General features: G+C 38.1%; 1 protein-coding gene across 8 annotated transcripts; it reads right to left on the reverse strand.

Annotated features, from left to right (window-relative positions):
• Positions 1–489: 489 nt before the first annotated feature.
• Positions 490–14,472, reverse strand: LOC122294585. Of its 8 annotated transcripts, XM_043103459.1 has the most exons (19): positions 13,441–14,471; positions 12,055–12,540; positions 11,805–11,918; positions 9,571–11,706; positions 9,329–9,445; positions 8,967–9,149; positions 8,819–8,881; positions 7,975–8,046; positions 7,605–7,874; positions 6,333–6,452; positions 5,883–5,942; positions 4,872–4,912; positions 4,641–4,718; positions 4,451–4,535; positions 4,191–4,350; positions 3,003–3,073; positions 2,028–2,117; positions 1,051–1,153; positions 490–923 (listed from the first exon to the last, which is right to left on the reverse strand). In XM_043103459.1, exons 1-15 carry the CDS (start codon positions 14,302–14,304, stop codon positions 4,225–4,227), a joined length of 4,815 nt encoding a protein of 1,604 aa, XP_042959393.1. In that variant the 5' UTR covers positions 14,305–14,471; the 3' UTR covers positions 490–923; positions 1,051–1,153; positions 2,028–2,117; positions 3,003–3,073; positions 4,191–4,224. The 8 variants fall into 8 exon arrangements, with proteins under 8 accessions (XP_042959393.1, XP_042959395.1, XP_042959391.1 ...); XM_043103461.1 differs by lacking the exon at positions 3,003–3,073 and having other exon boundaries at positions 11,844–11,918; XM_043103457.1 differs by lacking the exon at positions 3,003–3,073.
• Between the last annotated feature and the right edge of the window lie 150 nt (positions 14,473–14,622).

Here is a 14,622-nt window from a genome sequence, read left to right on the forward strand (position 1 = left end):
TTTTACTGTTCATACTAGATACGGTGTCGTCTGAGCTGATATGGCACATTTCCTGCCAGAAGAACGGAAGTACCGATTTGAAACATTACCATAACTATAGCTACTGGTTATAAGCTTTTTCAAAGATCTAGTACCATTCATGAAAAATTAAAATCACAGTACAGTAATTTTCCCCAATAACAATGTTAAAAATAGAATCCTAGTAATAATCTCGCTGCTTCTACAACCCATAGGGATTAGCAAGTCCTTGGTCTTGGCGGTATGTTTTCTTCATGTCTAAAGTTCGAATCCTCTTGAGTGCAAACAATTTTTAAACGCCATCGGACTGAAAGAATTTTCCTTTGAATTAGCCGAAAACTTCTTGCCGACAACCTGTGTACTCGTGCCAATCAAATAAAATAATATCTCGATTCTATGAAGCCCATCTATGCGTGCGCGCACACCCCATAGATTTCCCACTTTCATACAATGGGATTTGGTACTTGAAAATAAATAAACCTACTCCATTTCTCATATTATGCAGAAAAGATCTAAAATCAATAAGTTGACAATCACATTGGCTTCCAAAAAACTGGTAGAGGTTCCAAGAATTATAAGCAGGGATGACCATATATTGGTGAATTTCTTTCTTTAACGGCCAGCCTGCTATGGACCAACCCAACCTTCCTTGTGATCATAGGTAATATCAACATCAGGAACATTCCAGTCTATTAATTTGAATCTGCTGCATTCAGCATCATCAACAACATTCCATGCTCTTGATTGATTTAGAAAGCCAATGATAGGTAAATCAAGATCTCAAAATTGTCAAGTACTACTGTTCAATCCAACTTGTTCTTCAGACTTCATGCATATAAACAGTCGAGCCCTCTCTCTGGTCCACGACATACTCAACGCTGTCCTCTTTAACAACAGCACCTTAACTGTAGACTCAAGCAAAGAGCAACAAAACAAGGATGGACAAAAGTTATAATTACTGTATAGTCCAGGGTACCTTGATTAACATTAGTAGAAATTGAAACAGCTTATTGTTTGTGCTCTTGGCTGAACCTTCATCTGTAGGAGCCGTGGTGGTAGCAGTGACTAGTCCAGAACAGCTCTATGAACTTGGACGGTGGAGTGCAAGTAACAGCTGTTCTTTGATGCCAGAGTCCTGAAAATAGAACTAGTTTAGTAACTATCCGCAAAGAAACAAGACATTCACTTCTTACAACACCAGTGCAATCATGTATAAGCAATGGGTGGGGCTAAGGTGTTGTCAACATCGGCAGCTTTTAACATGCACCTATTTAGATAAGTTGCTTGGAATCAGTGCTCTGATACTTACTGGTGGTTAGAGCATTGGTAAACTTGAAGGCTTATACAGGCAGTAGAGGATAAAGTTACCAACTAACATTGCAACACCACAGTGACCTTGTCGATAACTAAGCATTAAACAAATTCTTGAGCAGTACAAAAGCTTACAACAGTCTAGGAATGTTATTAGAGTGAATCATTACATCCTAACATGTAAAACAAACATAAACTTTTGACTATTGTCAGGAACCACATTTACTAATTCAGATTTTATTTTAGCAAAATAAATCAGCATTTACAGACACTCAAGGAAGAAAAAAACTGTGAACAGTCGAGTTTGTTGTAACTAAAACTTATTATTATTATTATTATCATTGGCACTGGGTGTCCTAGAACAAGTCCCAACTAATCCGGAGGCGCACAGGCCCTCAACAAGTAGTTTCCACTAGTGCACCTCCTGTAATATAAGGAAAAATTTCCCCAGTCCGATGCACCTAGAAATTGTTTGCACCCAAGAGCTTTTAAACATTTAAGGTGGAGGGAGCATACCACTAAGACCAAGGCTCTTACCACTTGAGCCAAGCCCTTGAGTTTTCTGTAGCTAACAATTTTTAACATAATTTTTTTTATTATTTGTAGTAAGAATTTACAAATAAAAATAACAGGTGAAACCAAAGGTACACGTTCTATATACCAAGTGCACCTAAAGACTACATGAAGACATGTAGTACCTTTTGAGGAATATGATGGCAGCTCCAGGTCTGATAAGTTCAACCTTGCTAAACATGGAAGCAGTCCTGCCAGCTATATCCAAGTTTCAACTGAAAAATAAATGCAAAGAAATGTGAAGAAAAAGGACCAGCATCATATATGTAAAGCACAGGGCCTCTTTAATTCTGTGCTCTTGAAGCAATGTTTAAATCACAAAACAAGATGTCCTAAGCACTCAAATTTCTTGACAAAGTAATTGAAGATTTTATGAATCATATTGATACCCCGTGGCTTTGGTAGAGAATCCCATATTTGGTAATTCCTGAGTTTTTTATTCTGTATGGAGATCATCAAAAAAGCAAGAATGCCAAGAATACTATTTTTGCAAAAAATAAAAAAACCATGTGTATTTCAATTAAAATGGCATTAGCTCTTTTTCTCATTCTTGGATCGATTGGAATGGAATAATAAATCTATTTCTTCATCTCTTTGCCAATAAATCAGAGCTTTCATAGAGAATAGCAGAATATGAGATTACAACCGGGCCACAAACAAGATTCAATAATTAAAATCCAATTCCCTCTGACTAAGAGGCCGCTGTCAACAATGCTGAAGCCTCTGCATTTTCATTGCTAGTTTCATATTTTCCTAAAATGTAACTAGGCATTCACTTTTGTCTACTTCCAGTATACTTGGCCTATGCCTATTTACTTGATTCAATAAAATTTCATTCTACAAAAAAAAAAATCCACAGCTTTTCCATCTAGGGTTTGGATGGAAAAACCAACAGGTAATTTGGTGCAGTAGGCCTTTTTAGTAAAATCAATGGGAAAGGGGTGTACAGCCACCCCATCCCAATGGAAGTTATTTTCTTAAGCTAATAATCCAGTGTACAAGGCCGGAACAGCAAAAAGGATGCTTTACAACTAATAACAGAAAGCAGTTAAGCAATGTAGACCGTACAATATCTCAGCAAAAACAAAGGCTAACAAAACCTGTTGTGGCGTACTGTTACAGGAAATCATGGACTTCCCCAATGAAACTAGTGTCTCAAGAACAAAGATATCTGAAAGTACCAAGGACAAAACGAAATCAATGCTAACCACAAGGAACATCAAAGCACCGTTGTTCTCCATCCTTCCTTGACTAAAAGGGAAATAGAAAAGCACTCTTTCCAGTGACATTCCAAAAATTCCCTTAAAAACTAATATGTTCCTAAGATATTCAAATGAATACACTTCAACCACAGACAACACTCACGGCATAAGACAATACTTCTTTTCTTTTCTTTTTTTGATAATTGGCATAAGACAATATTTAACAAACAATCCTCTTGGTACGCAGAAGAGTAAATAAATCCAATGAAGATATCATCAAGTCACCATCGATGTCCCAATAATAAATGGTGGTAGTCATCACTTTTTCATGTTTTCTAACATATATACACACTGTGGATCAAAACCATAGGATTTCAACATATCATTTTCAGCCACTGTATGAAATAAGTACCAACCATTCAACTTTTGTTAGATCAGACGTGGATAAGTGTAATACCCCATATGATAAGGATATGGGTAGGTGGTCTATGGGATCCCACATTGCTTGGGAAGGAAAAGTTTGTGTTCTTTATAAGGTTCCAATGGGGCTCCAATTGTATCATTGACTAGTCCTTTTGAAGTATAGGCCATGTGGTTTGGGCCTTCCATTGGGGCGTTACAAATGGTATCAGAGCCAATTGTGATACCCCATATGATAAGGATATGGGTAGGTAGTGTATGGGATCCCATATTGCTTGGGAAGGAAAAGTTTTTGCTCTTTATAAGGTTCCAATGGGGTTCCAATTGTATCATTGACTAGTCCTTTTGGAGTATAGGCCATGTGGTTTGGGCCTTCCATTGGGGCGTTACAATAAGCAACACCCTCCTAATTGAAGCATTATACAATTCATAATCAGTGAATACAAACAACAAAAATCTAATCCAAATCATGCAGCTCATCTGCCAGATCTTCTGTATTTATTAAAACTTCATTATTCCATTTCGACTGCTTTAATATTATTCTGATGTTTTTACTTTCTTCTACATAAATGACAAGGCAAAAGTTAAAATAAATGGGAATATGAAATTAAAAAAACTCCATAACTCCGAAATCAGTAAATCTCTATCTAATGACTTGAAAAATACCTTCCAATCACAACTCTCCAGCTAGTGAGAATCCCTATACAAGATCAATACTTGGGATGATTTTTGGAAGCAATCTAAATGGCGGCATCGAACATGCATCACCATAATCAGGAATGCATGTAAGCTCATTCTCCAAGACAGAATAGGCTTCTGAAAATGCCTACAGGTCAATTTAGAGTCTGATCACTTTCTTTGATCATCATGCCAAGCGCACACTATTTCTATCATGGTTATGATTTCGACAAGGAACACTGGCGTACCTTAATACACTGATGTATCCTAAAGCAATTTCTCCCCACATTATTTGTTGGAAATAGAGGATCATCAATGTGTATTGGATCAATGCTACAAGATTAAACAGATTGTTAAAATAGTACATAAAAGATAAATTTCAGGGGAATCCATGTCACTCATAAATTCCACATAGAAAGCAAAGAGTGCTGCTATTACCTGCAACCCCTTTCCCTTTTCATATAAATTCCACTCCCCTGTACCGAAATGCGCATTTGGCGAGGATCAAACACATTGCTGGAAAATCAGAGATTAGATTATAAACTGTAATTAATCTATTAATACAATGTGTTGTAATATTAAATAATTCTATAATCAAATTGCATAGTCAATTTCACAAATCACTTTCAATAATCAATAGACAAACTTTGTCATCAGCATTTGACTTACCCAAAGAAATATAGAAAATCCATCAGAAGACTTCCAAATTTCTGCAAGAACAAATAGGAAAATTACGGATGTAAACATTGCGTATGACCAAGGCACAGGAAATTTGAATATTCAAATTATAGAACTCAAGGCCTTGCAGTGGTTTTCTGATTGGCTGTTGCAAATAGGGATGGAACACATTTTGGATTTATTTATTAATTTAAGCTTTAACTGAGGCTTATCCATCAGTTTTACCATCCCACTCTTATTAGGGGTGGGGGTGCAATTTAGCACAGAGGTCATTGGCAACCAATAAATTAACACTGTTCCGTTTCAGGGAAGCAAGGAGATTCCAATGAATTAGGTGCTTGTTGTCTGGGTGGCTTTTAATCCAAAGAAAATACCAATGTCACTCCAAGACAAATATTCCTAAATAGTAAGTTTGCTCAAGCGTGTTTGATAAATCATGGTTTCAAAAGATAAAGGAATAGCATATCTCTAAAGGGTGATCAATATTTCCTCACCCAGATGGTTTCCAAACTCTATCATTACACAAGCCTTCCCAAGGTAAACAGCAGAGATATTTTTTATAGGTAGTAAACATCAGAAATATATATATATTTTTTATAGGAAGTAAACATCAGAAATATTACTGGTATTCATGAGAAAAGTAACTCAAGGAAAATACCAGCGCAGGCAAAAATGCCAGCACATCCTATGCCTCTAAAGGATAATGCCTTTCAGCACAAACTATTGTATACAAGCATGTAAAATACACCCTCAATAACATACAACAAAATATTGTACAAATAAGATCTTCAAGGAGGATGAAGTATCTACTAAATAATATCTCATTGACTTACCACAGACAACTTTAATATGTCTAGTGTCAAGCTAATTAAACAAAATTTTAGAAGAATTTTTATTATAACTGATAAACATAGTAAATCGGGGTTAAAAGAGCCAAAGATATAAAAGGCATGTAACGTATCATTAATGGAAAACAAACAGTGGTGAAATATTGGTATTTACATGGTTAATAGGCCGGCCAAGATGATGCTCATGCTGAAGAAAACGTATAATCAGTAACACCTGCAAAGAACGACACAGTGAAATGCAAAAACATGCAGGATCACTATTACTTATTCCTTTTTATCCTTGACAAGAAAATGTCAAAACTAAAAGACCAACCAAAAGAGGAATATGCATCTTGCTTCATAGATTTTTTTCAATGATGTGGAACCTTGCCAAGGCACGCATTCATGATTCCACCCACCATATATCAAGTAACTCGGGGATTCTTAGTGCAAAATCAAACTTTAGATGTATGAATCGACAGCCCACCCCAAGCTGACCACCCTATGACCACTAGGCTGTACCGTAACGAGGATCTCACTTTGTAGAATTTAAAATGTTTTGTTGAGGTTTTTTGGTCATGGATCAAGCTAGTTCAAAGAATATGAGAAATGTAGCAATGCTCACCAAACAGTAGGAACTTAAACCACCAGAATATGACTGGTCCAGGCTGCGATCTGCCAAGAACTGTTTCAGTACCAAAGCAAGGGGTGTAGCAGCTGGAAACTGATCAGTCAGCTCTTTAACCTGTAACAGAAATGAATAATATGTTGAATACAATGTGGCATAAAAATAAAATAAAATAAAAAATAAAAATAAAAAAACCCTTCAGAAACACTATTATGGGAAATGCATCAAGTCAATGTAGAAAACACAAAAAGATGAAGGCCACCGAACATAAAGAGCTGATGAAACATCTGTCATTCAATGTGACGTTTTGGCAAATTGACCATTTTTTTGGTTGCTTGGGAGTACCTAGGAGGAGGGGAGGATAATTTTCTTTTTCATACTAATCTTCATATAACATTTCCAAACCAGCCCAGCCAATCACAATTAAGAGATATCAATAAGTCATTCAGGTGGAGTATTAATTGTGTGGGAAACAAAGGTTTGGGGTAGTTACAGTGACTTGCTTTGCTTTGGGAAAGCTTGTTTTGTCCCAATAGGGCTTGGTGTATATTGGATAGGTTTCTAATTTCTCCCTCTTTGGGTGATGTTCATTAGGGGCTCTCTATTATGGGCTAGGTGTTCTCTCTTGCATACAGTCAGTGTACTTAGTTACGCCTATTGATATTAATATAGTTTTACTTATCAAAAAAACATAAGCCTAGTTTCACAAGGAACTTTATTTAATTTTTATAAGTAGCCTATCTTCACAAGAACATGCACGACACATAGTATACAATACTTCCAAACCTCAAGTACTATTAGGATCCATAACTAAAATTTGTTTCTTATATAGGCGTGCATATCCTGCTCTGGCAAAGGTATTTCCACAAAGAATAATTCAATTTGTCATTATGAAACTCAAGCAAGCAATCAATTGACATGACTACAGCATCACCATAAGACTGCATATCTCCAGTAGTATGATATTAAAAACAGAAGCTACATCTTCACATCATTCCAAAGATGGTACGGTGAATAATGAACGTCAACCATGGTTTTAGAATATTGATTTCCTATAGTTAAGACAGGTACCTGTTCACATCCAAAGCCTTCAATTGAAAACATCAACCAAATTGATCTGTAGTTCATAAAAACAATATCTTCTATCTAACTATATTCCTAGAGTTTATTGAACCTATGTAATTAACTTCAACCAATCTCACATCAAAATTCCCATTATGGGAGAATATGTACATAGTCCAATAACTATCCATAGTCCAAAAAGATTACCAGTTCTGTAGTTTGGAGTCCTGTATGTGATGGTGACCTAAAACTGATGTCAAGTCGAACTGATTTTGAATCATTATTAGTAACATGATCTGTCTGCATGCATCTAGTACCAGAAGGAGCAGAATCTTCAAAAACAACCGCATCAGAATGAGCATCATTGCCTTGTTCACCGGTTACATGACTTATCTCCTCCTTAGGTGATTGTGCATTAGAGGTAGAAGAGGTAACAAGATCATGAGGAACTTCCACCGCAAGCATAATGATAGGTATCTAACAGCAAAGGGGCCAGTAGGATAAGATCCATGAAGATAAAAAGTGGCTAACATTAGAGAAAAGAAAAAATGGCATAGCTCAAAAGAAGAGGCATTACAGCTGTATTTTCCACAGCCTTAAGAGTGTCATTTTTTACCCACTCCTGGTTTGCAAGATACCTGGCTGCATGCTGAAAGACCAATACAACAAAATCTCAATCTTCCAACAGGCAATAGCAGGCTGGCAGCAATTCAATAGACACCACAAAAGCAATTTCACAGATCTTGAAGACAATGGGAGAAAATTAACAGCTCAATTGCCAACATAATAGCTCAAGAACAAAATAAAATTACAACACCAGTTCCATCTAAGGTAAGAACATTCTTTTTACCTGATGGCAATGCGTTTGAACATCATGAAGAAAAGAACACTAATTCCATCTAATACATAACCTATAGTGAAATTTGCCGCCTTTAATTTAACATATCTTCTCATCTAATAATCAGTCAATGAGTCTTTATTAATTGCAAATTTGACTCTAATCTGCAAGTCAATGACTCCACATACAATATTCTTCCATTGGCAACAACAGAAGTAACTTAAAACAAAATGTCTGCAGAAGTTAGCATCCCAGGGAAAAAAGTTCACATTGTTAATAAAAAGTGGGGATTACTTGCTCTGCTGTCACTTCAAGCTCACGTACTCATAATGGAATTTCAGTGCTTGTTATCAGTGAAAATTACAAGAATCTTGATCAAAAGGGTGTATGTCAATGCAATTTTGCAAATTTCATGTTGCTATTAAATTTTCTTGAAACTGAACATTGTTGTCCTCTCTTTTCCTCTGATATAAAATAAAATTAAAAAAACAAAAAAAAAGGAGTAGTGGTAAGGTCGTTGAGGCAAAACTACCGAAATACTAATGTTTCAAAAAAAAAAAAAAAAAAAAAAGTTCTAACATACCTGAAGGCATGTTTCTTTAATGCCATTACGTCCCTCCAATATCCCGGCTTCTTTAATAGGTTCCTAAAGCATTATTCTTTTAGATAAGGTTTTACGATGAAAGTAATAGCACCAGAAAAAGTAATAATTGAATCAAGACAACTCTTACCAGGTTCCTCACTGGAGGGAGATAAACCACGAGGTCCACATCACTCGTTGGCAGGGACAAACCAGTTGCATTTGAACCATATACATTTGTCCGGGACCTTGGCCATAGGACTTGGAGAGATCGTGTAACCCGCTTGATGGCCCAATTGATGTAGGGCTTCCTGGCCATATTTGCAGCAGCAACCTTGCATGCCACCATATCATTCAAACAATCAATAACTTCTTGCACATATATGACTAGGACTTATAACGACAAAGCTACAAGTTTTCAATGGAAAATTGAAAAGAAATTACTATCTTGATAACGATGACAAAAATTAGAACAATGATTTGTAGTAACAGGGAAAAAAAAAATCAAGATGCCTGCTTGCAGAATGAGTCAATCTCATCATGAAGGAGGCTGTGCATCAAAGAAAGAGAGGCCTTCTGTGTAGGACAGCTCTGTAACTCTGGTGGTTGCAAGGGAAATGCAATATCTGGCTGCATAAAGATATTTCGATCTAATAAATGCATTGCATTGAAGAAAAGCAGAGTAACTTTAGAATGAGATAACATTTTTTTTATGAGTAAACTTTAAAATGAGATAACATAAATGCTATACTTACATGTTCCTGATCACGAGCCAGCTGTGACATTGCAATCAGCCGATCTTGCAGCAAAGTTGCAGGTAGAGGCTGAATCATTGGATGAGCTGCAAGATTGTTATTTCTCCAAGTAGGCCAAACAACTTCAGTGCCATCCATGCGCAAACAAGCATCATCAAGGTTATTTCCATCATGGTACCAGCCTCTAACACCCCAATGCCTTGGGCTCGAACTACCAGATCTAACAGTTGGGAAACCCCTTTGTTTTCTGGAGTCACTCACAGGAGAGGGTGGTGGTGGACGTGGAGCCCTTGGAACACAAAGCACTACAGGTGATGGCGGTCGCTTTATCCGAGGTTGCTCCCGCCTCGCAGGAGGAACACATGGGCTTTTGTGATCAGGATTACGCTTAAACTCGGACCTTGATCTTTCTCTAGACATAGGGGGAATGATGATTGGCCGCAGAATGGGGTAAGGAAGTGAATCTCCTGTCTTTCCTTCAACATCACTGGGTAAATTGGACAAAGAACCAGTAGGTTCCTCCTCTGCTGTCGTGTCTGCCAATGCTGAAGAGGGATGCAACATCTTGCCAGGTACTTCACTTCCTGGCATTACATAGCCAAGAGCACCAGCACCCAAAGGATCAAAAGGAGAACCAAATGAAGCTGCAGTTGGTGAAGTCAAGCCATTCGTACTATAAGAAGAAGAATATGCAACCATGTCATCAACAGCCCTAATCATATCAGCCTCACGCCAAGCCCATGAGCTATCATCAGAGCTTAGTGAAGGAGGTCGAGAGAAACCTGTTCCTGGAAGATCAGAAGGATTCCAGTACATCACACCTCCGCCAAAGTATTGATTATAATCCATCCCAGAAACAGCATGCACCTCAACATCCTCCTCTGATATGCAGTGGCTATCACATTCGTCTGCTAGTTCCTGTGTATTCGTTACCAAGTCTGTGACATCCACAGAATACTTCCTTTCATCATCAATGGCCATTGCATTAAGCCGCAAGTTGTGAGGAGTGAAACCTTGTGGATATGTAGACTGCAGCCTTGGGATAAATCCAGACTCATAATTACAAGTTACTGATGGAGCCAGTCCACAAGCATTTCGAACCACTGGCGGCCAATCTAAACTCATTGGTAATGGTCGAGACAGAACTGGGTTACACCCACCTTCAATTGGAGAGTTTCTTGCATGATGAATTGTGGGTATGAATGATTGTTGGAAGTGATTATGCCAGTTCCGACCAACATCCAGATGCAATCGATCAGTAGCAGCTGGAAGATGTGAGTTGAAAGAGGGAAAATAAAAGGGAGCTACAATGGGCCACTCATTTGAAGGGCGCTCTGAAGAATTTGAAGGTCCAGTATCATATGTATTTACACTCGCTGAACGTCTAACCTGAAAAGACTCCTCTTTCACATCAAAAGGTCGGATTGGTTTGTCAGGAAAAGTTAGTTTCACATTAGTTTCACCTCTATTTGCACAATTCTGAGAATCGATATCTCCATTGCTGAGAACAGTATCAACCTCCAGTGCAGGCATAGTAGGAGGCTTTGTATTACAGATTAGGGTTTCAATTCTGGAAGATATACTTTGATTTGCAAGCCTATTGTTAGGTAAGTTATAACACTCTGGATCAATACAACATAAACTATCACTAGAACCATTAACATAACCTCCTCGAATGCTTTGCATGGGATTATCCGCCCCACTATGCCCATTAGCAGAACTACCAGGAAGACTTGAATTTGATGGAAGGATATTACTACCAGTTCTATTATCAGCTGTTGCATTCTGACTGGCTGAAATATCAGATGCTCCTTGAATGCTTTCCATGGCATCATCCTCCTTAGCAGGCCCATTAGCAAAACCACAACAAACACTTGAATCAGATGCAAGGGTATTATTGCCAATTGGATTATCAACTATTTCATTATGGGCGGTTGAATTATCTGATGCTCGACCAGACTTTGCTGCCTCACCCTGAGAAACAACAGAGTGAGAGGTATCTTCCTGGACTGATCTCTCCAAATTTATCACTTGCACAAGATTGTTAAACCCAGATTTTTTATTTTTGTTTTTTTCTTTCTTACTCTTCCTCGAAGAAGTTTGAGCTTTTTCAACCATCATTCCTTGGGCATGTTCCTGATGACAGGCCAGCAATTATGAACCATCCAAACCATTAGTATAATACTTGTAAACCACTTATAAAATGTAAGATCCAAATTAAGGAAAAATGCTACCACCAGAACAGTTGATGTCTCTCTGCAACTCTCTTTCACCTGAGGAATATAAGGTATCTTTTTGGGCTCCATCAAATCTACCTTCTGTTCATGTGCAATTGCACAATTAACATCCTGGAATATTTTTCCAAGCAATTATAATTAAATAGTATCAATGTCTGCCTTTCTATAAAACGACTAGCCAAATTCCTACCTTGAGAGGATTGTCACAAGGAAAATCATCTAGACATGACCTGGGAATAGGACTTACCTTTTTCATATTGCGGGTCCTCGCCTTCTTCCTACGGCTAACCGCACCAAGCTTTTCATTGGATTTATTAGCTGATGACTTCTTGATTTCCTCTCCCAGAAGTTCAAGTTTTGTGCAATCAAGTGAAACTGCCATAAGAAATCCTCGCAGTTTTCTAAATATACAATCAGAAATGGTACAAACAGATCCCAGTGTACTAAAAAATACTTTAACTTTATCATACACACTACTATGACATGAGAATATAATCATAATAATATCCTGAAGCACAAGTATGCTATTAAATGCATTGGCTAAGGAAGTATGTTTGCCCAAAAGAGTAGCAGGGGTAATGATCGAGCCAAGTTCTGCTTCTGCAGTGACACAGGGGATAGTCTTTTGCATTGTGACAGCATGATTGTATCTCTCTGGATGTTCCACTCCTGCACTTAAAAGCCACATCTCATCCTCCAAACCACTAGTTGCACCCTTCAGAATCTCATGAGTCTGAAAACTTAGAAGTGACCAAAAGTGAGGCTAAAGTGGAATAAAACGTTTAAAACCAGAAACAGATTAATTGTAATACCCTTTACATAATAAAAACAATCTGAATCCACAATTTACGGTGCTTAAGAAACTTTACCATTGTAAGGGGAAAATAATATAAAATACAATATTGAAGCAGAAGGCAACTGAGACCGAGAAATTGTAAAATAAAAAATAAAAAAGAAGAAGAAAAGCCCCTACTCAAAGACAACTTTCAATTGAAGGCACAATCTAGTGACCATCAATAGTTTCAAATTTCAGGAAAAAAGAATCAATGAAGGGACAATTCTGTGCATTCCAAAAATTCTCAAACTTAGAATGCTGGTGTTATTTCACAAAAAACACAACATATTTTTGCTAAAGAAGGAAAAAAAAAAATTGATCAGTGCAAAAGAATAAGAAATATAATAGGATATAAAGATCATTACATTCTGTATGTTATACAAATTCTCATATTTACCCTAAAAACCACGGATTGGGATTAACAACTTTGTATACTTCGCAACTTTGCCAGATGGCCAAATTAGATGAGTTACTAGATAAGCCCATAAACGGTAAATCTGCAACATTCTTTTTACTCTTAGCCATCCCTCCTATTGGATATAATTTCCACTTCTCAATTAATGAATATTAAATATATAATTGACAATTGAATTATATTTCTCCTGGAAATATCTCATCTTTTTCTCCAGTTAACCACACAACATTTAAAGCCATGATATTTTGCCAGTACAACGAATCGACTTTTATTCCTAAAAAGAAAATGCATTCTTAACTACAGATAAATTCCCACATGGTACAACGTAGACGAAAATCACATAGAGAAGATAAAGAAATAAACAAGGTTCCCGAGAAAAATACCAAAGCTTTTGCTGATTTCCCCAACGCCAATGTCAAAATCTTCCTCCTAGTCACGGTATCCAAATTAACCCACCAATCCACACAGCCCTTCTTCCTCCAAAACACATTGGCCGCAACGCCTGCCGCACTTGCCTTCTCCTTCAACTTCACTCCTCTTTTCCTCCCATTATTACAATTCATCCACGCCAGCCTCAGCGCCACTTCCAACCTATTCGCCACAAAAGCCTCCATGGTATAGTACCCTTTCGCCTTCAACCACTCCAATTCCACCCAATCCGATCCCAACTCGGTCTCTTCACCTCTCAAGAAGCCCCTATTCGATATTTCATCCATAGTATTCACGAACCTATCCAAATTCTCGACCAACTCCTCGCTAACCGTCACCGTGTCGACATTCTTGATCGAACACGAGCACTCGTTGATGTTTTCGCCTTCCGAGGAGGCAAAGAACCGAATCGAGTCGAAGAGTAGCCGTTCCGACTCGTTGGAATCGGCGACGCGGGAGAGGAGACCGCGTGACTTCTTGAAGCAGAGGCCGGGGAGGTCATGTGAGGGGAGGTCGGGGAGGATGATGAAGGAGCCGTGGCCATTGGTGCGGACTTTGCGGAGCATCTGGAAGAGGAGTCGTACGAAGTTGGAATCGACGGCCGTTAGATGAGCTTGGCGCTGGTGTACAGTGAGAGATGAGAACCATTTGAGAATGGCGGACCTGATGGGGTTAGGATTAGGGTTTGGGGAGTGGAAGCTGGAGCGGGAACCATAGAGGGAGATGTGGGAGGTGAGCGAGTCGATGAGCTGGTTCTGAGACATGAACGAGTTGGAGAGTGAAGGTTCGGAAGGGAAATTGAGGTTCGCCTTGGACATTTTTCCTCACAGGTCACAGAAACCATGGCAGTAGTTAGGTAGAGGGTGGAACGTCGGGAAGAAGGAATGCCAGAGAATTTTCGGGGCGTTGAAACCGGGCCTTTTTGGGTAGTCCGGATTTGTTTCTATCCGGTGGGTTCTGCCATGTTGTCAAAAACAAGCCTTTCCGTCTCGAGTCTGGACCGTCGTGCATCTAGTTAACAAGAGTCAACGTTAAACGCCGACGTTTGAATTTGAGATTCCCCTTAATTTATGACTTAAGTATATAATTATTTTTACGTATTTTTTAAAAATATATAGTTTATAAACGTGATTAAA

The sequence above is a fragment of the Carya illinoinensis genome, chromosome 14, assembly GCF_018687715.1.
Source record: "Carya illinoinensis cultivar Pawnee chromosome 14, C.illinoinensisPawnee_v1, whole genome shotgun sequence".
Taxonomy (NCBI): domain Eukaryota; kingdom Viridiplantae; phylum Streptophyta; class Magnoliopsida; order Fagales; family Juglandaceae; genus Carya; species Carya illinoinensis.

Excerpts from the sequence above, each read along its gene's own strand:
- LOC122294585 (XM_043103457.1), bottom strand. The coding sequence starts at position 14,304 with ATGTCCAAGGCGAACCTCAATTTCCCTTCCGAACCTTCACTCTCCAAC. Across the intron at positions 11,707-11,804 it reads AGACATCAACTGTTCTGGTG|GAACATGCCCAAGGAATGAT; the intron begins GTAGCATTTTTC and ends GCCTGTCATCAG. Across the intron at positions 4,351-4,450 it reads GGATACATCAGTGTATTAAG|GCATTTTCAGAAGCCTATTC; the intron begins GTACGCCAGTGT and ends ATTGACCTGTAG.